Genomic DNA, 24,805 nt, shown 5'->3' on the forward strand with positions numbered 1-24,805 from the left:
CAAGCTAAATCAGACAGGGCAAACCTGGGCCGTCCAGACATTTTGGACTCCAACTCCCACCATTCCTAGCAGCCTCAGGCCCCTTCCTTTTCCCCCTCAGCCGCTTAAGCAAGTTTGCCCATGCCTGCTCTAGACAATGTTGACAATTTCTGTTACTTGGCAGCCATCTCTCCACAAAAGTTGACATCAACACAAATCCAACACCTTCTGGAACATCAGTGTTGCTTTCAGATAATCCTGCAAATCTCTTGGGAAGACAGGCGGACAAATGTCAGCCTTCTGGAAGAAGCAAAGACCAACAGCACTGAAGCCATTATCCTCTGCCATCCACTTCTCTGGACAAATTGCGCCGTTGTCCGAAGACCTAAAGAGCAGCGTCTCCCAAAGCAGTTCTTTTACTCTCAGATCAAGAACAGAAAACTGAATGTAGGTGCACAGCAAGAGAGATTGAAAAATGGGGTTAAAACAAGCCTTGAAAATGTGACAACTTCTGGCTCTCGAGCATCTAACTGGAGGTCAGCTGTTGCTAACAGTGATGTGGATTTTGAAGAGGCATAAATGGAGGGCGAAGGGGTGGATGGAGGACAAGGAAATCCTTGTGGAGACCACCTTCCATCAGGAAACCTATGTCCTCGTTGTGAAAGAAAGACCATGCAGATTCAGAATAGGTCTCTACGATTACTTACGGATCCCCCGCCAAGACTCTGCCCTTGGAAGACAATCAGACTCATAGGCCACAAGATATTGCTTATAGTAGAATAGTAGTAAGAGAAATAATTATTGAAAATAACAACTAGGTCCTTTATAAACCAGTATCGATAAAACAAATGGATTCCCCACAAACCGGTATTGACAAGGAGATCCCCAGTGATCTGTTTCTCCCATTAGCTGTCTATTTTCCTTCTGTATGGAGTCTCCAAAGGGCTGCAGAAGGCCGTTTCTGAGCTCCAGCCTCCACCAAACAGTACAGATTATACAGGAAAAGTTTTATTCACGGTTTGTCAAGTCCTTTGACACATGGGGTCTTGAGCTGTAAATACAGCATCTGTGCTGAAACATTGTTTGGGAGCAAAAGGATCTTGTGATCAAACACGTATGGCTCACATCAGCCCCTTAATACTAACACAGACTTATATCTACACACACACACACACACACGAGAAATCTCCACAGGAACAAACTGACTCACGCATCATTTGAAAATATAGAGCAGTTCAATTTTACAGGTAAAAAATGGGACCTGGAGTCATTCTGTTTTGTACAGGGGAGAAAAATAATAGAAAAGGTACAAATATGAGCAAGGACACAACAGAAAGCAAGGCCAGGAGTAACGCTCAGAATAGCAGCAGAGAATGTCCAAATTTCAGTGGAGAAGAAACAGCAAAAAGATGTTGATCAGGCCTCAGGAAGGTGTTGTTCACTGTGAGATGGCTTTACTCATCGGAGTCCAGATCACTGTCTCCACCGATAGATTGGAAGTCCTCACTGTCTTCCTCATCCTCTGAGAGAGGGACCTGATGCAAAACACTAGGACCACAGCGCTGTTCTTCCTCCTCCTCCTCCTCATCCTCTTCCTCTTCCGAAATCTCATAGCCACCAATGCTGCTGAAACTAGTGTCCCGGGTATTGGACTTTGGGTCGGGCTCCTCATAGCTACCATAACTAGGAAAGAATAATTTTTTATTGTGATTATTGCATTTTAGAGATGAGACAGAAAAACATGGAATAAGATTGGAAGAGACCTCAAGTACCATCTTGCCATGCAAGAAAAGCACAATCAAAGCACTCCTGACAGATGGCCACACAACTTAAAAACCTCCAAAGAAGGAACATAAGTTCTTCCTAAGGTTCAGGTGAAGTCTCCTTTTCTATCACTTGAACCCATGGCTCCACTGAGTCCTAGTTTTCAGGGCAGCAGAAAACAAGTCTGCTCCCTCCTCCTTAGGACATTCTTTCAAATATTTAAACATAGCTGTCATGTCTCCCTTCAACCTTCTCTTTTCCAAGCTACATATCCACAACTGCTCCTCAGAGAGATTCATGGCTTTCAGACGGTTGATCAGTTTAGACATCCTTCTCTTGTCCATTTCCCCCTTGAACTGCTTTACCCAGAACTGGACACAGGGCTATTCCAGGTGAGGTCTGACCAAAGCAGAAGAGAGAGGCACCATGATTTCCCTTGAATAGGAAGAAAAAGCTGAGATTCAAACCCGCTTCGTGTTTTTCTGCAGCATTTGCCTATTTCTATTATGTGTCACACCTTCCATTTGCTCTTATTAAAAGTGTGCCCCTGCGGTTTGCAATATGAAACAATATGGTAAGAAATGTTATTTCCAGACATTGTATCCTCTAGTTGTGTAGAAAATTGTTAACTCAAAAGAAAATATTTGTTATGTTAGAGATAGTGTCAAGAGAAGAAACTCCTCTCAGGCTGAGATAGTGCAGTTTGCCCAAGGTCATCAAGTGAGATTCTATGGCCCAAGGAATTCCCCAGCTTGGCCTCCCCAAGGCCTAGGCCAACACTCAAATATAGCAGATATCTTTTGGAATAATTAAATTATCACATTTACAAGAAAAAAGAACACTATTCTGACCATAACCAGGGCCATACACCACTTCTGCAAGGAAGCTAAGACTAACTCCTAGGCATTTCGAAATGGCTCTTCACACTTTTGAGGTTTCAGTTTGGTGATATAGGCATTCTAACACAGCAGAATATCAGGGAAAGGCAGCACAAGATCTGGGGAACCACTGGGCCTGAGGTTTCTGCCTGAATGGCTTCCACCGCCTGCTCACCTGGCATTGCTGTCCTCCATGGCATGCGACGTCTCCCCACCAGTCCCTTCGTACGACATCATGCTCTCTTCGTTGTCCAGGCCCATCCTAGTGTTTTCTTGGAGGACGTGGGGCTGCTTGGGTCTCATTTCGCTAGACTCCACTTCGGAATCGCTCCCGCTTTCGCTCAGCTGATTGGCTGAAAGAGGCAACCAGAAGAGTTAGACATGGCACAACGGCTCTCCATCAAGCAGCCGCCTTCTTTCCTTTCAATGGCGGACATTCACAGGACATTTCAGCTCTATCATTCTGAAAAGCCATCGAGTGTGGCAAAAATATCAAGAAAGGGAACAGCAGGAGATAAAACCATTTTTAAATCAGGTTTTGAATTTCTCTACTCTGAAAATAGTTATATGCCTGCTGTTATAAGAAAGTACAGAAATACTCCAGCAAGGAACAGATAAATTTGCTGTTCTCTTCCTCTCATGAATCGCATCTCCATGTTACCGAAGTTTTCCTTTCTCAAAATGCAGCATCAATAATAATAATAATAATAATAATAATAATAATAATAATAATAATAACTTTATTTTTATACACCGCCCCATCTCCCCGAAGGGACTCGGGGCGGCTTACATGGGGCCTCGCCCGATACAACAATCAAATAACAATAACAGAGCAATAACACAATTATCACAATAAAAACATCAGCATCAGTAAAAAAACAACCATTAAAATCAACATGCAGCATACAATGTTAAAAACAGGAGACTAATTCATAGATCCTGGGCAAAGTGCAGAATGTTCCAAAATGGGGAAAGGTAATTTCCCCATCCATGCTCTCCTGCCCCATCATTATCATTTGATAACCGAAGCCAGGACTTCCAAACCAAATGAAGTAGAAGCACAGCCATTTCCTACTGCTTTTTAAATCAAGAACAAACCCTTGGCTGCTAGGATCTAACTAATGCTCCAGTTGCAGCAATGGGGCATAACGGGCAAAATAAAGAACTGGTTAAGGAAACCAAGATCAGGGCATCCTCAACCCTACTCCAGGCTTTGGAAAGGAACAGGCTCAGACTTTTATGATGTTTTATCTGCCATCCAAACTGCAACATCCTTGCCCTCATTCATGTATGAAACACATCCTGCTCTTCCTGCAGATCAACCTCTGCTCTTATTTGTCCTTCAAAGTTCAACAGTGTTTCAAGTTATTGGCCCTGCTTCCAATCTCAACCCTTTGAGGTCCAAATATTGCCAGGTTGAGAGCCCTGCCCAGTTTTACAAAGTTTGGCTTACAGGAGGGAATGTTTGCCCTACCAGGTCATTGCTTTTTGCGCCTTTCAGCAAACAAATAGGGACACTTTAGAACTAATAAAAGAATGGCATAAGGCTTGGAAAGGTCAACAGAATGCCTCTAAAAATGTCATGGAGTTAAGATGAGTGCATAAAGGCCATCAAGGGCAACCCCATCCTGCCAGGCAGGAAAACACAATCAAAGCACTCCTGACAGATGAACACAATACTGGTTGCACTGGTGAATGAAACTTCCTGTTGTGGAAGTGTAGCCTCATGAACCCTCTGTTCCAGAGAAAAGGAACATGGTTCAATGTGTTGTTGTGGCTCCTTATGTCTAGCCTCTGGTCAAGCTCATGTCACCTGGACATATTGTCCTATTTATTATTATTTTATTTACAGTATTTATATTCCACCCTTCTCACACCGAAGGGGACTCAGGGCAGATCACATTATACACACATAGGGCAAACATTCAATGCCCATAAACACATCAAACAGAGACCGAGAAAGACAGACGCAGAGGCAAGTTAACCTTCTCCTGAGGGGATGTTCGATTCTGGCCACGGGGGAGCAGCTGCTTCATCACCCACTCTGGCGGCACTTCCTCATTCCAGGTCGTAAATTAGTTAACCTTGCCTCCCCACTTTTTTTATAAGTGGTACCTTATTTCCTACTTAATAGATGCAACTATCTTTCGGGTTGCTAGGTCAGCAACGAGCAGGGGCTATTTTTTATTTTTAATTGACGGGTGCTCACCCCGCCACGGACTGGCCTCGAACTCATGACCTCATGGTCAGAGTGATTTATTGCAGCTGCTCAACAGCCTGCGCCACAGCCCGGCCCCAACTGAGAAATTGGTCAAGAGGTCCTAACTGAGAAATTGGTCAAGAGGTGAATCAAAAGAGGAGAGAGCACGCTTGTTTCTGCTGTCCTGGAAACTAGGATTCAGAGCAATGGGTTCAAATAACAAGAAAGAAGATTCCACCTGAACACTAGGAAGAACTTCCTGACTGTAAAAAGAGCTTTTCAGCAGTGGAACTCTCTGCATCAGAGTGTGGTGGAAGCTACTTCTTTAGAGGCTTTTAAATAGAGGCTGGGTGGCCATCTGTGAGGAGTACTTTGTGCTTTTCCTGTATGACAGAAGGGGGTTGGAGCAGTTGGCCTTTGAGGGTCTCTTCTAACTATATGATTCTATGAAGTCTTACATGAGAAAGGGTTGTCACCCTCCTCGTCGCTGCCATCATCCTCATCATCCTCTCCATCAGACATGAGCAAGTCCTCGTAAAGCACGCTGGCCTGGGGCTGCTGGGCCAGACCTTCCTCCTCGTCAGCCAGGTCTCCGTCTCCATCTCCATCTTCCACTTCCTGTTGGGGCAGAAGGAAGGGTTAATGGTAGGAGGAGGCAAGGGCATTTTGGCACATGGAAGACCACGTCTCTCTGTCCGCTGACATAATTCACCAGCAATGCCACCTCTTTCTACCGAAATGAACGCGCCTGGCCTGCATTCCAGCCTCGCTCAGAAGAAAGGCCCTGTGCTGCCCCGGAGTCTGCCCCGAGAGCAGGAGCCGACCCATGAACTCCAGGCGGAGCTGACGATACTCACTGGGGCTGGAGTCTTAGGCTTCCCATCCTCATCCTCATCAAACCCTTCAATATCTACGTCAGAGTCTTCCTCGCCCAGCCTACATCGGCCCGGCCGCATCTGAGTGAGGAACACAGAGACAACAACAATGCTGTTGAGGATGGATCGGGCGCCAAGGAGGAAGCCCGGTGGCCCTTTCAGCCTGGCCCCAAAAGGCTCCCACATGGTCTTACTCTCCGACCGAAAGGCCTTTACTATGCTCCCTGAAATGCAAAGGAAAGCCACAAGGTCCACAAGACAAGGGGTGTTAAAAAACTGTGGACAAGCTTCCTTCCTAGCTCCCTAGAATAGCAGGGTTCATGGGACCTATTGCTTCAGCATCCAGAGACCAGCACAAGAACAGTGACCTATCTTCTGGCAACTAATAAACACAGACTGATAATAGGCTTCTGTTATTTTGTAGGCCCTTCAACATGTGGCCCTCCAGGTATTTTGAACCTCAGCTACCAGAATTCTTGGCCACTAAACAAGCTAGCAATCGGGGCCCAAAGACCTGGAGGGCCACAGATTGAAGAGGTCTGTTTTGCAGTATCTGGTTGACATGAACATAGCCATCTCTTACTCTTTCTCAACCTCTTCAGCACCAAATCACACTGCATTGATTCCCGGCTCATTAAAAATGGAATAAAAGCAGAAAAAATGGGAAACATCCAATGACACCTGATATGAAAGATGGACTGTATGGGAAAGGTACTAGTCCAGGAAACAGCCTGAGCAATGACTTGAAATAAAACCTTTCCCTAGGCATCCTACAATTGTGACTTTCCTTATCACATCAAAGCGCAACACACAAAAGAAACAGGTCTCCCAAATTATCCTTCAACTCCAACAAACTGCTTCTGTATTATGAAGAAATCACAGGATAAGCCATTGGCAGAACATATATCCTTCTCCACATCTGTGCCCTGGAAATTCACAAGAAGGCTTTTGGTCATACAGGACCTTGACAAATGTTCATGAGACACCAAACTGAAGAGAATCAAAGTTGTTCATCACAAGAAAGGAATGCAAAGTCTGGGTTGCTGTGAGTTTTCCAGACTGTATGACCATGTTCCAGAAGCATTGTTTCCTGACATTTTGCCCATATCTATGGCAGGCATCCTTAGAGATTATGAGATGTTGGAAACTAGGCAAGACAAGAAACATTCAGTTAACATCTCCCAACAAAGTATTCCCCCAGGCAGGAAACAGCCAGGCTTTGAAGCTACCAGGCTATTCAATGCTAATCATGCTGGCAGATTACAACATTCACACTTGCCTCAAGAGACAAGTGTTCTTTCTCCCACCCTGGATTTTCCACAGATATATAAAGTCCATTTGCCTAGTTTCTAGCATCAAACAATCTCTGAGGATGCCTGCCATAGATGTGGGTGAAATGTCAGGAGAGAATGCTTCTGGACCATGGTCAAACAGCCTAGAAAACTCACAGCAACCCAGTGATTCCGGCCATGAAAGCCTTCAATAACAAACGGATGTCTCTTATGCGGCTTGTAGCCCCAACCACGTTTTTTGCTGAGGTTCTCCCATTGCAAGACACTGCCTTCCCGCCCTCCTTCCTTCCCAGCCCAGAATCTTTCCCAACTGGGATTTCGGACCCCCTAGCCTCCGCGGGGCTCTGACCTGTGCCCCCTGCTTCTCAGGGGTTGTTGTGGGGGTGTCCATCGCAGAGAGGTTGCTCTCGTCCTGATAGACTGAGGCATCGCGGGACATGCTCAGGGAGGTGTTGGTGTCGTACAGGTCTGGGGGCTAAAGGGCATTTGAAAGGAAGGAAATCAAAATCCGGGGAGACAAGCAGTGCAAGGTGCAGATGCTTCTTAAAAGTTGGGTAGCAGAACCCACAGATCCGAAAACAAAGGTGTGTCCAGAGAGAGGCAGGCATCTCTCTCAAACACAGAAAACCAGAGACAATGCAGGTTGAGCATCCCTGACCTGGAAATGTGAAACACGCTAAAATCCAAAATTGTCTTCCTGGTGCCTTGGCTTTCTAATGGTTCAATGTGCACAGACTTTGTTTCATGCACAGAATTAGTAAAAATATTGTGTAAAGTGACCTTCATGCTATAAAACACAAATGAATGTCATGTTTTGACTTGGGCCCCATCTCCAAGACATCTCAGTATGTATATACCAGTTTACAGACTGTTAGGAATTGTGAGAGTTGAAGTCCAAAACACCTGGAGGGCCAAAGTTTACCCATGCTAAAGTTATTGTTGTGGTCATAGGAATGTGAATGAGAAAGCTTTTTCAGTGGCGAAATAAAAGCAAGTGTCTGGTTGCTTCCATAGGGAGTTTAATGCATGCATCAGATACCAATGGGAATGTTGCAATGTGTAAATACAAATATATAAATACACAAGTCACCTTGTGACTTGTGGTGACATTTAATAAGATTTCCTTAGGCAGGGAGATAGTATTGCTGGTTGTTTACTCCAAAATGGAGGCTCCGGCACATGGTATTCATTAAGTACTAACCAGAGTGGACCCTGATTGGCCTCCAAGATGGGATTGGATGCCTCTAGGACAGGCCTGAACAACCCTCCTTGTCAGGATCGATGTCTGATGTTTGGAAAAACACCATAAATCCTCCCTGAACAGTTGGGAGGCCAGGAGGAGACACTGGTGGGGAGGCAAAGCTGATACCTGGATCTCTGGAAATGCTTCTCATGAGAAAAGTCTGATAATGGGTTTGGGAGGAGGGCTGGACTGAGGTGCATGGACACGAAGGAGGGGGTAGTAGGAGTGGATAGAAAACTGGGGCTTTTGTGCACAAAGGATTGCTAGCAACTTTTTGCTTGCTATAGAAACGTAGATAATACAGTAGAGTCTCACTTATCCAACACTCACTTATCCAATGTTATGGATTATCCAAAGCATTTTTGTAGTCAGTGTTTTCAATATATCATGATATTTTGGTGCTAAATTCGTAAATACAGTAATTGCTGCATAGCAGTACTGTATATTGAACTACTTTTTTTGTAAAATTTGTTGTATAACATGATGTTTTGGTGCTTCATTTGTAAAATCACAACCTAATTTGATGTTTAATAGGCCTTTCCTTAATCTCTCCTTATTATCAAACATATTCGGTTATCCAACGTTCTGCTGGCCCGTTTATGTTGGATAAGTGAGACTCTACTGTACATCTATTTCCAAGACTTTCTCTTGTGAGTGGAGCACAATACTGGAGAGGGTCTGCAATTGCTGACACTCCGGATGTTTGGGCCTCCAACCCCCAGAAGCTCCTATTGCCAGCTTGTTAAGACAGTCAGGAATTCTGGGAGCTGAAGTCCAAAATGCCTGGAGGGCCACAGGTTGAAGAGGCCTGGCGTATACAAATACTCCATAATCCAAACACAAAACACTTCTGGTCCCAAGCATTTCGCATAAGGAAGATTCAACCTGTATTAAATTGATGAAAAATGATACAAGGATTTTCTGTTATTCAAGGGACTCTGGAGGCAGAAGGGGATGCTGACCTGTGGCGTGTAGGGGCCGGGGGTCATGGGGTCCAGGCTCTCCAGGTCGGCCTCCTCTAAGGCAGCTTCTTTTGCGGTCGAGATGTCCCTCTCCAACTGGGTCAAGTGCTCATCATACTGAAAGGGTGATGAGAAAAGAGAGGGACATTTGCAGGGGAGCTGTTCAAAACCAAGGCAGCTTTGGGGGAATTTAGAGCAGAGGAAGCACTTACCTCGGCCAGCGTTTGGTAGCAGATGTTGACAATTTCTTGGGCTGTTTTGGTGTATTGGCTGTCAGGCCCTAAAATGACAAATGAGCCTCTGTCAAGGCGACAAGTTCCTACTTCGACACAGAGAATTGCGTAGATGGGCAGTAGGAGGCATCCCAATCATCAACTAACCCAACTCCTTGTCAAGTAAAGAAATCCATGCTGTTATCATCCTTTCATAGAATCATAGAATCATAGAATAGTAGAGTTGGAAGAGACCTCATGGGCCATCCAGTCCAACCCCCTGCCATGAAGCAGGGGGTTTCTGAAGATAAGCAGAACCATCCCACCCAGGGTTCATTCTGGGAAACCTCTCAAGGGCCCTATGCAGTTGATAGCTGGAAAGATTTCAAAGCCCTCCATGGCCCCCAAAACATCTCCTACCATTGTATTTGATGCTGTTGGTAAGGATCAGGTTCACATCATCCAGAAAGATCTCTCGGTTCTGATATTTGTGTTTGGAGATATTCTACAATGAATAAATTGGAATATAAGGCAAAAGACTGCACAACTGGAGGAAACATGGGAAAAAGCTGGCCTTAACCTACAGGCCCAGCCAACGCAGGCCATGTGTCCCCAACAGCAGGGCCAAACACCTCTCAAAATGGTGACAGGAAAAGACACCACATCACTTCGTGACATCGTTTTGAGAGGGACTTCAAAGCACAACAGAGCTATTTGGAAAGTGCAGGCTTCTGGAATAGTCGTGGGGTATCATTATTACAATTTATTTATTTATTACAATACTTATATCCCGCCCTTCTCACCCATAGGGGACTCAGGGCGGCTTACAATAAAACACAGTATAAAAATATTACAACAATTCAATCAATTAAAATTCATTACATTAAACATTGATAAAAATACACATATAAATATACAATTGGCACATTTCAAGTCTGATAGCTGGTCTGTCATTGAGTTCTAGGATGGTAATAATTGTTGCTGCTGTTATTGGTCGAAGGCCTGGTCCCACAACCAGGTCTTAACTTTCCTACGGAAAGATAGAAGGGAGGGAGCCTGCCTGACCTCATTTGCGAGGGCGTTCCATAGGCGGGGAGCCACTACTGAAAAGGCCCTGTCTTTCGTCCCCACCAGCCGCACCTGTGAGGCTGGCGCAACCGCCAGCAGGGCCTCGCCCGAAGATCTTAAATTTCGAGGTGGGTCGTAGCGAGAGACAAGTTCGGACAAGTAAGCTGGGCCGGAACCGTTTAGAGCTTTATAGGCTAACAACAGCACCTTGAATTGTGCTCGGTAGCTAATCGGCAGCAAGTGGAACTGGCGTAACAGAGGAGTAGTACACTCCCTGTACGCCACTCCAGTTTGCATGTTTTTATATATTTGGAAAGCTTGATGTGTGGTTTGGGGATTAAGATCACTCCCAAATAACACCAGATTAGCTATTTTGGAGGTGATTTCAGAGATTGGTGGGGGTTTCAGCAGCCCAGGGGCAGCATGTGGCCAAGGGCTGCCCTTTGTTTTACAGAAAACTAACACAACCTTCTGAAGACATACCTTGCGGATGGTTTCCAGGTCCATTGGGCTGACAATGACTTTGTAGTAATCTGGCACGAATTTCTTATTCACAGGATGATGGAAGGGCCAAGACTGGAGAAAAGCAGAGCACAGGGAAGAACTGGTGTAGAAATGGCAAAGGAATCCTAGAATCAAAGACTTCCAGAGACCCTAGGACACTGTTGTCCAGCTTCCCTCTGTAAACGCCATTTCTTGTACCCACAGAATACTACACATTTAATAAAGGAAGAAGAAAGTGCCAGGGCTCGGGGAAGTTCTAGTTTTCCATCAAGGCGTGTTAAAACCCCAGGCCTGCCCCCACCCCCACCCCCCTTCACACACACACACACACACACTGCCACCTGCGATGAGCCACATACATCTGGAACAGCCATCATTTTCTGGGTGACAATATTGTCCAGGATGAAAGAAAAGGCCACTTGGTCATCGTCATCCAGAAGCGGGTTAATTGCCTTCTCCAAACGGGCCAGTTTGTCCTCCTTCTGAAAATAAAAGCCAAGGATGGAAGGGCTCTTAGCTCCAGAGCAGCTCTCTTAAAGTCATTGCTAATTGCTGATACATTCCTGCATTTATAATAGCCAGATCCAATGTTATATTTCACATTTCCCCCCAATTTTGGAAGAAGCAAGGCCCCAGCCAACACACAATTTGGTGCCTCAAATGTTTGCCCTAATTCTGGGTATATTTGACAACTGCTGGTTGCAAAATTAACACCAGTTTTCCCGTATTCAATCTAGTTTTTGAGACACAAGATATTGTCCTCTGAGAAGCAGCTTAAAGAGCTGTGCATGTTTAGCCTGCAGAAGAGAAGCCTGAGATAAGGGGACATGAAAGCCAAGTTTAAATATGTGAAAGGATGCCATAAGGAAGAGGGAGCAGGCTTGTTTTCTGCTGAGCAGGAGACTAGGCCTCAATGATGCCATGGGTTCAAACGACAGGAAAGGAGATTCCCGCTGAACATTAGGAAGAATTTCCTGACCATAACAAGAGCTGTCCAACAGTGGAACTCTCTGCCTCGGAGCCTGGTGGAAGCTCCTTCTTCGGAAACTTTTAAATAAAGCCTGGGTGGCCATCTGTCGGCGTGGTTTTGATTGTGCTTTTCCTGCCTGGAGTTTCAGGTCAGGTAAGGTCTAACCCCAAGCCACCCATCTCTTTCTACCTGAACCCCAACAGATGAAACACTTGCCTCTTTCAGCCTCTGGTCACACAGGTCCAGCATCGACTGAGAGATCTGAGTCAAGGAGTGCTTGGGCCCTGAAAGCACAGAAGCAGAAACATTTACAGCAGAATCCAGGAAGGGCAGGAATATCCACAGCTGCGTTTTCTCAGGGCTTTTCAATTTTAGCATTTACTGTGAACTCTGAGCCTCAAAGCCAAGCAGGAATTACGAGGAGCAGAGAAGGGGGAATGAAACCTTTGACATACCGTTGTACGTGCCACTGTTCTTCACAATGAGCTCAACGTGTTCCCTGAACTCCTCGCGGGACGGGTAGAACCGCTTGCGGACGTTCTCCCGCAGGGTCTGCAGGTCCATGGGCTTCAGAATGATTTTGTAGTAGTCTTTGACCACTTTCCCGTTAACGGGCTGGTGGAAGGGGTATGTCTGCGAGCAGAGAAAGAAGGGAGATTTTTCTCCATTGCCCAGAGTGGCCCTGGTCTCCGGAAGAGCCACCAAAGAAACTGGAGGGAAGCACCCAGTCTCCTTGGGAAAAATACCCCATTTACTTGACTCTAATGGTCCCCTTTGGTGTAACTAACCTTACAAAAATTAGTGTGCACATTAGATTTGCATAATACCATAATCATGGTGCAGAGAAGGCTCAAGACTTTGTCAAATTACAGGCCCATGACTCCATAGCACTGAACCAAGGCAATTACAAGTGGATTCATTCTACAGCAGAGATGCACCCCAAAGTTTTCTTTTCCATCCTTGGAAGCTTTGGTGTCCTAAAATTTTTCTTTTTGAAGAAAGATTTCTAAAGAGGCAGCCACTGTAATGCATACTTTTGGAAAAAATACGAAGAGTGCACTATTGGCCGCTGCACATGCAATTTAGCAGCAAACACTTTTTTGGTTTCAGGACTTTGAAAATGGAGGTGGGCATTAGATTCAATGGTGAATGAGATTCGAGTCAATATGGTATTAACCACAGATACCGCCTTTCATTTCTAAAGCTCTATTTTACTCCATTGAGACTCCACTTTTCTCCTAAGGTGACTCACAACATAAATACAAAACCCAATTACAAATAGTTTAAGTAAAAATGTTTTAAATAAATGATCCAATTGAAACCAGCACTAGTTCTAAATTGTTTTGCTTTAAGAGGACAAAGAACACTCCTCAGGGGTCAGACCAAGGCGGATCTATGTAATCTGCTAGGAAGCGTGTGCAGAAAGCTGTTGTGTAAACACAGACTTATAAGAGCCCAGTTTCTTGCTTCCTACAGTGGCCAGTCCACAGAACCCAAGGCCAGGACACCAAAATCAAACCTTTGAGACCCCGAAGCTCTTACATTGGGAAGATCTCGCATGTCGTTGATGATGCCTTCCAGGACAGAAGAGAGCGTGACCATTGGGTCTGTGCGTCGGCGGTGGATGGACTTGTGAGGCCGCTGAAAGAGACACAGGAGGGACAGTTGCACACCTTTGTCGTGCTCAACATGCAACTCAGACATTGGGAAAGAACCTGCCAACATTTCCAATCTGTCTTTGCAACATCTCTGCTTCCAGCTGTTTCGTCTCCTGCTCCAGGCCCACCTGGTCGCAGTCCTGCCTGGGGCTCAGAAGTATTTCCTGTCTATAATTTAGACTCCAACTGAAGTGACACACAACAATTTATCCTCAACTAAAACATAATCCAGAGGCTGCAATAGAACATCATATCAAACAGAAAAGACATACGAAGAGCTACAGCAGAAGTCATCAAGGCTCATCAGAATGGCAACTGAAACAACAGTCAACTTAAGTTTCAAATACTTAGCCAATATAATCTCAGAAAATTTGCATTTTATGGGAAATGTGACGAGGCTTGGGTCAACCACACAGTCCCTGAGGAAAAGTTGAATGAATCTTACGTTTAAGTAGTCACAATGCACCGTGGTTCCCACCCGCCGTTTCTTCTTCGGCGGAAGCTGCTGCTTTGGGAACTTCAGGACTAAGGACTTTCTGCGAACTTCATCCGCACTGCAAGGTAGACAGAGACAACAGGCTGATTGATGGAGATCATTTACAAAGACTCTAGGAAAGCCCCATCACCTTCGATTTAAAGGGGAGATTGCAGATTTTCTATTCCACCCCATTTCTCCCCCTGGAAGCTTGGTGCTGGGCCCTTTCTTGCCTTCCCTCACCTCTCAATGAGCTGCTTCCCCAAGACGATCTTGGTGCCTTCCACTTTGATCAGCTCCTCGTTGTCATTGGGGATGACTGTCTTCTCCAGTTCCTCTTCCTGCTCCTCCGTCATGGCCACTGGGTTGGAGGGGGGTGCGTTGGTTTGGTAGTAGAGTGGGCAGAACTTGTTGGTCCTCATGTGGCCGATGGCACCGCAAGCACCGCACTTCAGCTGCGGTAGAAAGAGCAGAAGGAATAAAGGGCCTGGAGCACAAGAACACAACTCCGGAAAGCGACAAGGCTTTCATTAACAGCAGTTAGAAGCCCCAGTGTTGGAAATGCTAGTGGAATTTTTTTTAAACAAAAAACAAAAGCATTTCTAACCTAAAACAGCAGCAGCAGCAGTTGATATCTACTCTATATTTACAACCTTAATGGCACTTTTTCTTGCTCCTCACTCTACATGCTATAGCACTTTAAGTGAAATTGTTCCCTTGTTACTTCTTTACTCATTTTGATTCTATTCTTGGATCTGGTGGAATGATGTATTAGTCACCCTTTGCTGTGCAGAACAATTTGATGTTCCAGTTTTTAAAGTAACTATTACGTTGTTTTTATCTTGTATTGCATTGTTTTTAAATCTCATTGTTTTAGTGGATCGTGTGTATTGTATGCTATGTTGTTGTCATATTCTTGTTGTAAGCTGCCCCAAGTCCCCGCGGGGAAATGGTGGAGGGGTATAAATAAAGTTATTGTTATTATATTGTATGACACAGCAAACAAGATAGATATGCTGGATTTCGTATCACAAAATCACAAGTCAAACACTTCCCAAGTGTCTAGGACTGTGCGATGTATTTTCGGATGATACGCACAGATCCTAGTAAGGTGGCCTTTTGCAGTTGGCAGATCATAATTTTGTCAATGTCTATTGTTTCCAAATGCCGGCTGAGATCTTTTATAATTATTATTTTATTTTATGACACAGCAAACAAAATAGATATGCTGGATTTCGTATCACAAAATCACAAGTCGAACACTTCCCAAGCGTTTAGGACTGTGTGATGTATTTTTGGATGATGCGCGCAGATCCCAGTAGGGTGGCCTTTTGCAGTTGGCAGATCGTAATTTTGTCAATGTCTATTGTTTCCAAATACCGGCTGAGATCTTTTGGCATGGCACCCAGTGTGCCCATCACCACCAGGACCACCTGCACTGATGATAATGATGATGATGATGATGATTATTATTATTATTAATAATAGTTTAGCAGGTCAGAAGCTTCTTGAGCAAAGCAGCAAAGTTAATGAGCTTCAGCAATTCAGGAGAAGAGTCAAGCTTTAAAAGTTATAAAACTTTACTGGAAAGAACTACATCACTATTTAGGAAAATTAGGGCCTGGCTATATAACTATCTAACTCTCCGAAGACATCTTGTCTCTCTCTATCCATGCTCAAAGGAGAAGAACAAATTGTAAGACTTGAGATTGCCATGTGCTCAGAAAAAGGGGCATGTCCCTAAGAAGTATCAGTCAAACAGACAAATGGGAGGAGAGAACAGAGAGATAGAGAGAGAGGCAGACAAAGAGGGAAATGAAGGAAGGGCTTTCATGGCCAGCTAACTCATCTACCGAACAAAGTCCTTGATGAGGACCATAAACATGGACAGGATGTGGTTGAGGTCTAACATGGAAGGCCCCCAAGGACCATCTTGGAATACACAACTAAAACCCCCTTGAAAGATACCTGTCGCCCAGCCCCTGTTTGAACACCTCGAAGGTTCCCCACGTACCTTCAGATCTGGGCGCTCTTTCATCTTCTTGGGTTTCTTTTCAGGGGGGCCTTTCAGCTTCTCCTTCTCTTGGTTCCGCTTGAGTCGCCTCAGCTGCTCCTGGATGCGGCGCCTCTCCTTCCTCATCTCCTCCCGATGCTGCTCGTCAAAGAGGGCAAACTTCCGGCTGGAACGCAAAGGCCTTCCTTTAAGTGGGAACTCTATTCAGCATTCCTCTCCAAACTATTTTCCACTGATGAGTGGGCTTTTTTTGTTTTTAAAGCAGGGGTTAACCAGAACTAGTAGGTCCCCAGCCACACAAGGGCCATCCCTCCCACTGTGGAAGGCCCGTCTTACATGAACTCGTCGTCCTTGGTGGTCCGGATCCTGCTGTAGGCGTCAATGACGGAGGGCTTGCGGACCGTCTCACACCTAACGTACTCTTTCCCATCCTCATCGCAAAAGGTGCGGTAGATTTTCAAGCGGCGCCCGGTGGCCGAGGAGTTGAGGCTGGTGACCGAGGCCGTATCGTCATCTTTGTGCGAGCCCCCGAGGTTCCCAGGGGTGGAGGCTGCAAGACAAAAGGGTGGCATACAATAAGCCCAAGGGAAAGCCAGTCCCTAATGTGAGGAGGTGGGCTCCCAGGCCACTCTGAGCCACAGGGATCACCACCACCACGAATCCCCATAGGCAGTGACTGACACACCGCTCCCTTCTCCCATCTCTCCCATTCCCCACTGAAGAAAATAAGATTGTATAAGAATGAAGTTTTAAGTAAGATGAAAGAAAGATTGAGGCAGGAGGGAAGAGGGAAGAATTGGAGGAGTTGAAAAAAAATTAAATTCTTTGCTAGACAAAAGAAGAGTTAGATAAAAGTGGGGGGAAAGTTCTCAGGAGGCCTTTATGACCTGAAGAGAGAAAGAAAAAACAGCTGAAAACAGAGAACTGAGAGGGAAGGGGAAGAGGGGGATACAAGCTATGGAAAAATATCCTTGTGCCTGCTAATAAAAGAGCACAAAAGTACTGAACTTTGTGCATGCTCAAAAAGTTCTGATTATAAAACCAAACTACACATCTCAGTTGGGTGGCACTTCTTCACTGGTCACCCGATGGGTTTGCTTTGCAAATTAAAGCTATTGTATTTAAATCTCGGAGCCCTGGTGGCAAAGTGCGTTAAAACGCTGAGCTGCTGAATTTGCAGACTGAAAAGTGCCAGGTTCAAATACCGGGAGCGGCTTGAGCGCCCGCTGTTAGCTCCAGCTCCTGCCAACCTAGCAGTTCGAAAACATGCAAATGTGAGTAGATCAATAAGTACCGCTCCGGCGGGAAGGTAACGGCGCTCCATGCAGTCATGCTGGCCACATGACCTTGGAGGTGTCTACGGGCAACGCCGGCTCTTCGGCTTAGAAATGGAGATGAACACCAACCCCCAGAGTAGGACATGACTGGACTTAACGTCAGGGGAAACCTTTACCTTTTATTTAAATCTCATTTCTGGTGTCTGAATGGGATAGCGATACTAGGGGTTTGGGGCAAGGAGCCTCAACACGACTATGCTTCCCCAGCAACCTCTAAACCCTATTTACACCATTCCTCCTCTTTATTTGTTCCTGGTCTGTTAGTCAGGCCACAATGGTCAATGGCTACTAATTAGGAGAGCTCTGCTGTTGTTGCTGGCTTCATTGCACAAAAGCTCCAAGAGAAATGGCAGGGAACAAAATCAACCTCTGTATATGGCATTCATCCATCTTGCAAAGGCCTTTGACACAGTGAATCGCAATGCTCTCTGGGACCGTCCTCTTGAAAATTGGATGATGCCCTGATAAAGCTGTGAACATTCTGCAGCTCCTCCAGGATGGCAACAGTCTTGGACAGTATAGTTCTCTACAATCACTTACAGACCCAATGGGCCACAAGGGATTGCCTACAACCGTAATGTTGTGTTCAGCTTTAAGGTCTTTGAATGCTTTTCCCTTTTTGGAATTCCCCAACAGAGGACTACTGTAGAACGTTGGGTGCTGGACTAGATGAGAGCCAAGATGATCTAATGATGCTGAATGGCCCATCTCAAGCCTCCTCCAGCATCAAGAAACCACTAGAGGCCATGGCTTCCCTCCTTCCCTGTGCCTGCAAGCCCCCTCCCCGAACAGCTCAGCACTCACTCAGCCCTTTCCTGTCACGCTTCTCTTTCTTGCCCCGGTCCTTGTCATTGCCGCTGTCATCCCCCATCAGCATCCTCTGCAGTTCCTTCCGCTCCTGCTCCTCCCTCTCCCGGGAGAGCTGCGAGCTGGTCTTCTTGTTCTGGAGCATGTTCTCGATATTCTTCCCCATCTCCTCGAAGTCGCTGTCCTCGGCAGAGCTGCTGTCTGTGTCCGTGGACAAAATCTCAGTGGATTCCAGCACTCTAGAAGGGAAGGAAACACGCACACATGCCCCATGGTAAAATCTATCCATTTAAAATGGGTCATTCCATGCCAAGTGTTCTAAACCTTCCCACCATGAAGGAAATGTCACCATCTTGCAAACAAAGCAGGATTCCTGGCAAAGGCCATGACTGCTGGGTTTGCGGAGAAAGAAAGCTAGGAAGGCATGACGATCTCCCAAGCAAGGCCTTGACTCACTTATTCTGAAGGTCGAAGATGCGCTGGCACTCCTCCTTGTACCTCTCCTGGTGCTCAGCCACTGAGAAGCGTGAGCCGCGGGCAAATTTGCTCATGGGGCCCTCACCAGAACGTGCCTGCTCCGTGGACATGGTCCGCACCACATCGATGACCTCCCAGCGGGAGAGCTTCTTGATCTGAGGGAGAAGAGGGAGCCCATGATTGCAGAAGGTGGCCATAGAGGCACCAGGAGGAGGAGGAGGAGGAGGAAGGGGGGAGGGAAGTCTATGGCAAGCCAGCCCTCTGTCATAGCTCACCTCCTCTTCAGGAACGCCAAACTTGCGCAGGAGCTGTTTTGCATTTTTGAGAGATAGACGTCGGAGATCCGCATCTGTCCCAGTCACTGTCTTCTTCACTGGCTGCGGTTCCTTGTCATCCTGCTGCAGGAAGAATGAGACCTTTTCCCCTTACAGCTTCCTTCAGCCATTGCGGCAGGCCAGGGCCTGCTGCTGCTGTTCTTTACTACTAGTAGTTATAGACCACATTTTGCCTCAAACATGGGACTCAAGACATCTTACAGATTTTTCATATGTATAACATAATTTGCATGTTTGAATTACAGTAAAGTTCCGGTTATTCAACATAAACGAGAGGGCCCAATGCCAAATAACTGGATCTGACGGATAATAGGGAAGCCCTATTATCCAGCAAGCCGGTTGAAGGAAGCGCCCCGTGCGCGTTGCTAGGTAGCTTGCTATCTACCTAGCAACATGCACAGGCGGTTTCCTAAGCCGAGTGCTCGCCCCTTGGGAGGCGCCCGTGCGCGTTGCTAGGTAGCTTGCTATCTACCTAGCAACGTGCACGGGCACCTCCCAGGGGACCTGGCATGTCAGATAATACGGAGTGTTGGTTAACCGGAACTCTACTGTGTATATATATATATATATATAATATGCAAATGATTAATATTATATTATTTACACTCGCATGTTTTAAGCCTGCTTCTAACATTGTTGATAGTGTAGTTCCATTTCTATGTGGATCATTTGCCTGTTTGAACTACATATATTTATATATGATCCACTTGCATATTTTAAGGCTGTTTCTAAAACACTGTTGATAGTGCAGTTCCATTTTAATGTGGGTCATTTGCATGTTTGAACTATACATATATGATCCACTTTAAAATGGAACAACAATATTAACATAAACAGTGGAAATAGTATATTATACTATATACTAAGAGCCTAGTATCCATCCAATCAGGGCATTACCTGACTTTGTGTAGTATGTGTCTGTTTAGCACATTTCCCCGGTTCTGAATGTTCTGTAAACTCCTGTATGTTATCCACTTAACAGCTGTGGGTCCATGGACCATAATAAAGTTTATATATATCCTGTTTCCCCGAAAATAAGACATCCCTTGAAAATAAGACCTAGTAGAGGTTTTGCTGAATTGCTAAATATAAGGCCTCCCCCAAAAATAAGACCTAACAATGTTTTTGTTTGGAAGCATGCCGACCAAATAGAACACTAGAGCATGCAGGATCAGTCAATGTACGTACTATAGATTGTTGTACATGGAAATAATGGTAGTAACAAGAAATTCTTGATAGGATTCACAGTTTGTCTGGTTATGCTGGTTTATGATGACAACTACTGTACAGTATATAATAAATGTTCATTTTTTTGTTCAACAATAAATGTGAATTCTTCTTCATGGAAAAATAAGACATCCCCTGAAAATAAGACCTAGTGCAACTTTGGAGCAAAAATTAATATAAGACACTGTCTTATTTTCAGGGAAACACAGTATATATATTATACTATATGCTATATGAAAGCGAAAATAATTTTTGAAAACTTAAAGCCCATTTAATTAAAAGCTCTCAGGTGTGCTTTATTTACAAAGTTCTTAAAAGACTACAGGGAGTTTTTGAAGTCTTTGCTTGCCAAAGGGAGGACAAGTTGAGAGAAAGTCATTTTAGTCTCTGTCAAAAGAGATGTTTACCAGAAGACCCTCCTCCCCGTGTCCCCTTCAGCCTTGGGGCTGTAAAGATGGTGGGGCCGGGGCTGATGGGCAAACGCCTATAGAGGGATGCCCTTTTGCCTGATAGCCTGGATTTCGTATGGCTTTCAAGCCCCTCGACCTTTTCCACGTCTCCTTCGCTTACCTTCTGCTGCGTTGGTTTGTTTGGGATCTTGACGTAGGAGAAGCCTTCCCCACAGCCAGTGGGATCAGCCACTCCAGTCACTTCGAGAAGGCATTTCCCCTTCATGGCCGCAATGAAGGCCCGGGTGGTGTTCCAGGGGGCTGTTCGCACCTGAGAGAAAGGGGGAGGAGAGGAGGCCATTGTGCTTCGTCGCCAACCTTCGAGGGTCTGCCTGAGAAGCCCAAAGAACACAACAGCGATGGCCTTCTTACCTCGTCATCTATTTTCATTTGGAAGTCCTCCTCGTTTTCTTCTTCGGGGGCAAAGAAGGACTTCTCCCCATAACCTGCATCCTGAGGGAAGAAAAAGAGTAAGACCTTTTCCACAACAGCCTGCAGCACAGATATGCTCCTAGAGTGGCTCAAGCAGCACAACAGAGACAAAGACTGACACACCATTCTGGGAATTGTAGTTCATCCACATTGTTATGTATTTTCTAATGGGGCCATTCATCAAAAACTAAATCCAAGACTGGCTTTTTTCTAATAAATAGTGTTACTAATTAACTAAATTATATGAACATCCTAAAGCAAACAATGACTTTTTCAAACAACCCGGGCACCACCGGATCCCCAAGCTAGCTTTGAATAAAAACAGGTGTGTCCCTGAAAAGTGTCAGTCTAACAAACAGGAGATAGGAGGAAAGAATAAAGAGGCAGACACAGAGAGAGTGAGGGCTTTTTTCCTGCCAACTAACTCATCTGCCCATCTAATTCCTCGATGAGGACTACAAACTTGTACAGGATGTGGCAGAGTTCCAAAACAAGCCTCCCAAGGATCCCTTCTCTAGCCCCACCTTCAGGCGCTGCTCAGCGGAGATCATGCTGTAATAGGCACAACACTGCTCAGGGGACACCATCGCTCGGATCTCCTCTTCAGTTGGGAGCCGGAAGTCTGGCTTCAAAACCCACCAGTTGGAGTCCATCCCTGAAACCAGAAACAGCCACAACTGAGACAGCCAAGGAATATTCAATGGCACCAGGGGTGGAGCGAGTCATTGTTACCCCTTCCTTTCAGATCCTTTAGGCAGCAAGCTGGGAGCTGTCTCCCAGAACCCCAAAAGATGAAACCATGTTCCTTCTCCCTACCGGTGCGCTTGAAGTCCGCACACAGCTTCAGCCGCTTCCGGATGCTGCTCTCCGAATGAGAAGGAAAGGCCTTCTTAATGTCCTCCATACGAATCCTCCGGGGCCGATCCCTGCTCTTCCAGAAGAGGCGATATATGAAGACCTGCCAAGGAAAACAAATGCAAGCAGACTGAAATCACAGGGACAGAAGCGGCTTGAAGGTTCCCCAACCTAGGAATGAACAACCTTGTGTGCACAAGATGGCATGCAATGTCTTTACCAGCCTTCCTCTCTATTCAGCTCCCATGCTTTTTTCCACAAGGCTTTTTTGGTGTAGTGGATTAAAGCCTCGTGACTTGAAGGTTGGGCTGCTGATCTTGAAGCTGCCAGGTTCGAATCCCACCCGGGAGAGCGCGGATGAGCTCCCTCTATCAGCTCCAGCTCAACGCGGGGACATGAGAGAAGCCTCCCACAAGGATGATAAAAACATCAAAACATCCGGGCGTCTCCTGGGCAACGTCCTTGCAGACTGCCAATCTCTCACACCAGAAGCGACTTGCAGTTTCTCAAGTCGCTCCTGACACGAAAAAAAAGAAGCTCCCATGCAATCCAGAAAGTCTGTGGCAGCCTACTCATTGAAAACAAGCCTGGCTTCCCCTGCTCTTCCCTGCCATCTGACTGCAGAAATCCCCCCCTCCTGAACGAACAAACAAACAAACCTGCAGGAAGTCCCGGATGTGCGTATTGGCCCGTTTGGAGTTGGGCCCAGGGACTTCAAAGAGAGAGCACTCCTGCCCCACAACAAAGATGTCCACCAGCTCCCGAATGTAGTAGCCTTGCCGTGTGCGGATAATCAGGAAGTCTGTCTCAGGCATTTTGTGGAGGTAGATCGGGGCCCGGAAGAGATTGTTTTCAAACGCCTGACAAGAGAGGGAGATAACGTTTGCTATATGCTAAATGCCAGAATGGGTTGGACTGGATGGTCCTTGGGATGTCTTCCAACTCTGAGACTCCAAAGACCATTCAGTCCAACCCCCTTCTGCCAGACAGGAAAAGCAACATCAAAGCCTTCCTGACAGATGACCATTCTGTTTAAAAGCCTCCAAGGAAGGAGCTTCCGCCACACTCCGAGGCAGAGAGTTCCACTGCTGAACAGCTCTTACAATCAAGAAGTTCTTCCTAGTGTTCAGATGATATTTCCTTTCCAACCACTTGAACCCATGGCTCCATTGAGTCCTAGTCTCCAGAGCAACAGAAAACAAGCCTGCTTCCTCTTCCTTTTGACATCCTCTCAGATATTTAAATACGGCCATCATGTCTCCTCTCAACCTTCTCTTCTGATACACAAACCCAAGTCTGACACACACGCATCATCCCACCTCTAAGGCAGCTCACCTGGAGCAGTTGACCTGGGTGAAGGGATCCCAAAAAGGGAGAAGTGTGGCAGTACACCGTCTCTCCGTATTTGCAATCAGGGGCACCTGGATCCTTGCCCGGTTTCTGCCAAGAGGAAAAGCAAGGGAGAGCTCAAATCAAGGGGAGGTCTCCTTTCTCCAGAACTCAGCGTCAGCAGCCAGAGATGTGCGCTCACCCGCTTGTAATAGTTCTTGATCTTGGTTGCCATCCCTACTTGCATCATTAAGGGGGCATTTTCCTCACTGTACTCTGCCAGAATGAGGTCTCCATCTTTGCCAGTGAGGTCCTGTGGGGTGCGCATGAAGAACATCTCCCCTCCACCGGAGGCCTGGCGCTCCTGTTCCCGCATCTGGGCAAAGCACAAGGAAGAAAAAGTGGCAGGGCATGAAAGACAGGCAGAAACATGTACCACAAGAACAGCAGCAGTAGCAGCAGCCCAAATCCTCCTTCTTCAACCCTGAATGAGACCAGGGAACAATCAAAGCGAGGTATCAAACCATGTGGTAATAACCAACAAGGAGAGGGCTTCACCTTGGCTTTCTTCTTGATCTGCTTCAGCAGCGGCTGCACGGAATGGGCCCCCGAATGGGACAAGGCCCCGAAGGAGTACTTCTTCAAAGGCGGCCGGTGGAACTGGCGCAGCTTCATAGGGCCCATGTGGGTGGGGAAGAAGGGCTGGCGGAGCTCCACCGCCGGGATCGAGTGCTGTGCCCAGGAGAGAAAGAGAAAGAGGGAAAGAGATGCTCTCGGTTGGCACAAAGAAAGGGAGAAAAAACCAAGTCCCACCTCACTGCTGCCAGACAAAGGAAACTCTCCTGCACCAAAGAGAGAAAATTCAGGGATTGCTACAGAGAACAGAAGGCCCATCATAGTACTAAGGGCTGTGGCACAGGCTGGTGAGTAGCCAGCTGTAATAAATCACTCTGACCAAGAGGTCATGAGTTTGAGGCCAGCCCATGGCGGGGTGAGCACCTGACAATTAAAATTAAAAATAGCCCCTGCTCATTGCAAGCCTAGCAATCCGAAAGATAGCTGCATCTATCAAGTAGGAAATTAAGGTACCACTTATAAAGTGGGGAGGCTAATTTAACTAATTTACGACTCCATAAAAATCATCCAGTCGTTGGAATGAGGAAGTGCCGTCGCAGTGGATGATGAAGCAGCTGCTCCCCTTGTGGCCGGAATCAAACATCTCCTCAGGAGAAGGTTAAATTGCCTCTGCGTCTGTCTCTGTTCTATGTGTATATGGCATTGAATTTTTGCCTTATATGTATACAATGTGATCCGCTCTGAGTCCCCTTCGGGGTGAGAAGGGCGGAATATAAATACTGTAAATAAATAAATACAAATAAAAATAATGGAGACAAAACACCTCAAAGCCACATCCACAGCCCTACAAGTCCTCTAAACATCTTACTGAGAACAACACCTTGTGT

General features: G+C 46.0%; 1 protein-coding gene across 5 annotated transcripts in view; it reads right to left on the reverse strand.

Moving 5' to 3' along the window:
- Nucleotides 1–971: 971 nt before the first annotated feature.
- Nucleotides 972–24,805, reverse strand: part of taf1 (TATA-box binding protein associated factor 1) — a 34,433-nt gene continuing 10,599 nt past the window's right edge. The window contains exons 13-40 of one of the 5 annotated variants that reach the window (XM_008121760.3): nt 23,901–24,074; nt 23,545–23,718; nt 23,349–23,453; nt 22,673–22,873; nt 21,975–22,116; nt 21,683–21,813; nt 21,099–21,179; nt 20,848–20,997; nt 18,991–19,113; nt 18,695–18,870; nt 18,236–18,477; nt 16,431–16,644; nt 16,095–16,260; nt 14,324–14,535; nt 14,051–14,159; nt 13,490–13,588; nt 12,403–12,580; nt 12,164–12,231; nt 11,337–11,459; nt 10,957–11,049; nt 9,826–9,910; nt 9,406–9,473; nt 9,194–9,310; nt 7,338–7,463; nt 5,679–5,777; nt 5,280–5,439; nt 2,797–2,974; nt 972–1,662 (exon numbers count right to left, since the gene is read on the reverse strand). In XM_008121760.3, coding sequence (XP_008119967.2) covers nt 1,434–1,662; nt 2,797–2,974; nt 5,280–5,439; nt 5,679–5,777; nt 7,338–7,463; nt 9,194–9,310; nt 9,406–9,473; nt 9,826–9,910; nt 10,957–11,049; nt 11,337–11,459; nt 12,164–12,231; nt 12,403–12,580; nt 13,490–13,588; nt 14,051–14,159; nt 14,324–14,535; nt 16,095–16,260; nt 16,431–16,644; nt 18,236–18,477; nt 18,695–18,870; nt 18,991–19,113; nt 20,848–20,997; nt 21,099–21,179; nt 21,683–21,813; nt 21,975–22,116; nt 22,673–22,873; nt 23,349–23,453; nt 23,545–23,718; nt 23,901–24,074 — 4,023 coding nt within the window. In that variant the 3' untranslated portion in view covers nt 972–1,433. Of the gene's footprint in view, nt 1,663–2,796; nt 2,975–5,279; nt 5,440–5,678; nt 5,778–7,337; nt 7,464–9,193; nt 9,311–9,405; nt 9,474–9,825; nt 9,911–10,956; nt 11,050–11,336; nt 11,460–12,163; nt 12,232–12,402; nt 12,581–13,489; nt 13,589–14,050; nt 14,160–14,323; nt 14,536–16,094; nt 16,261–16,430; nt 16,645–18,235; nt 18,478–18,694; nt 18,871–18,990; nt 19,132–20,847; nt 20,998–21,098; nt 21,180–21,682; nt 21,814–21,974; nt 22,117–22,672; nt 22,874–23,348; nt 23,454–23,544; nt 23,719–23,900; nt 24,075–24,805 lie in introns of all 5 variants that reach the window. The other 4 variants (XM_016997827.2, XM_062963886.1, XM_016997828.2 and 1 more) reach the window with 4 other exon arrangements.

Source organism: Anolis carolinensis, unplaced genomic scaffold, assembly GCF_035594765.1.
Source record: "Anolis carolinensis isolate JA03-04 unplaced genomic scaffold, rAnoCar3.1.pri scaffold_12, whole genome shotgun sequence".
Classification (NCBI taxonomy): domain Eukaryota; kingdom Metazoa; phylum Chordata; class Lepidosauria; order Squamata; family Dactyloidae; genus Anolis; species Anolis carolinensis.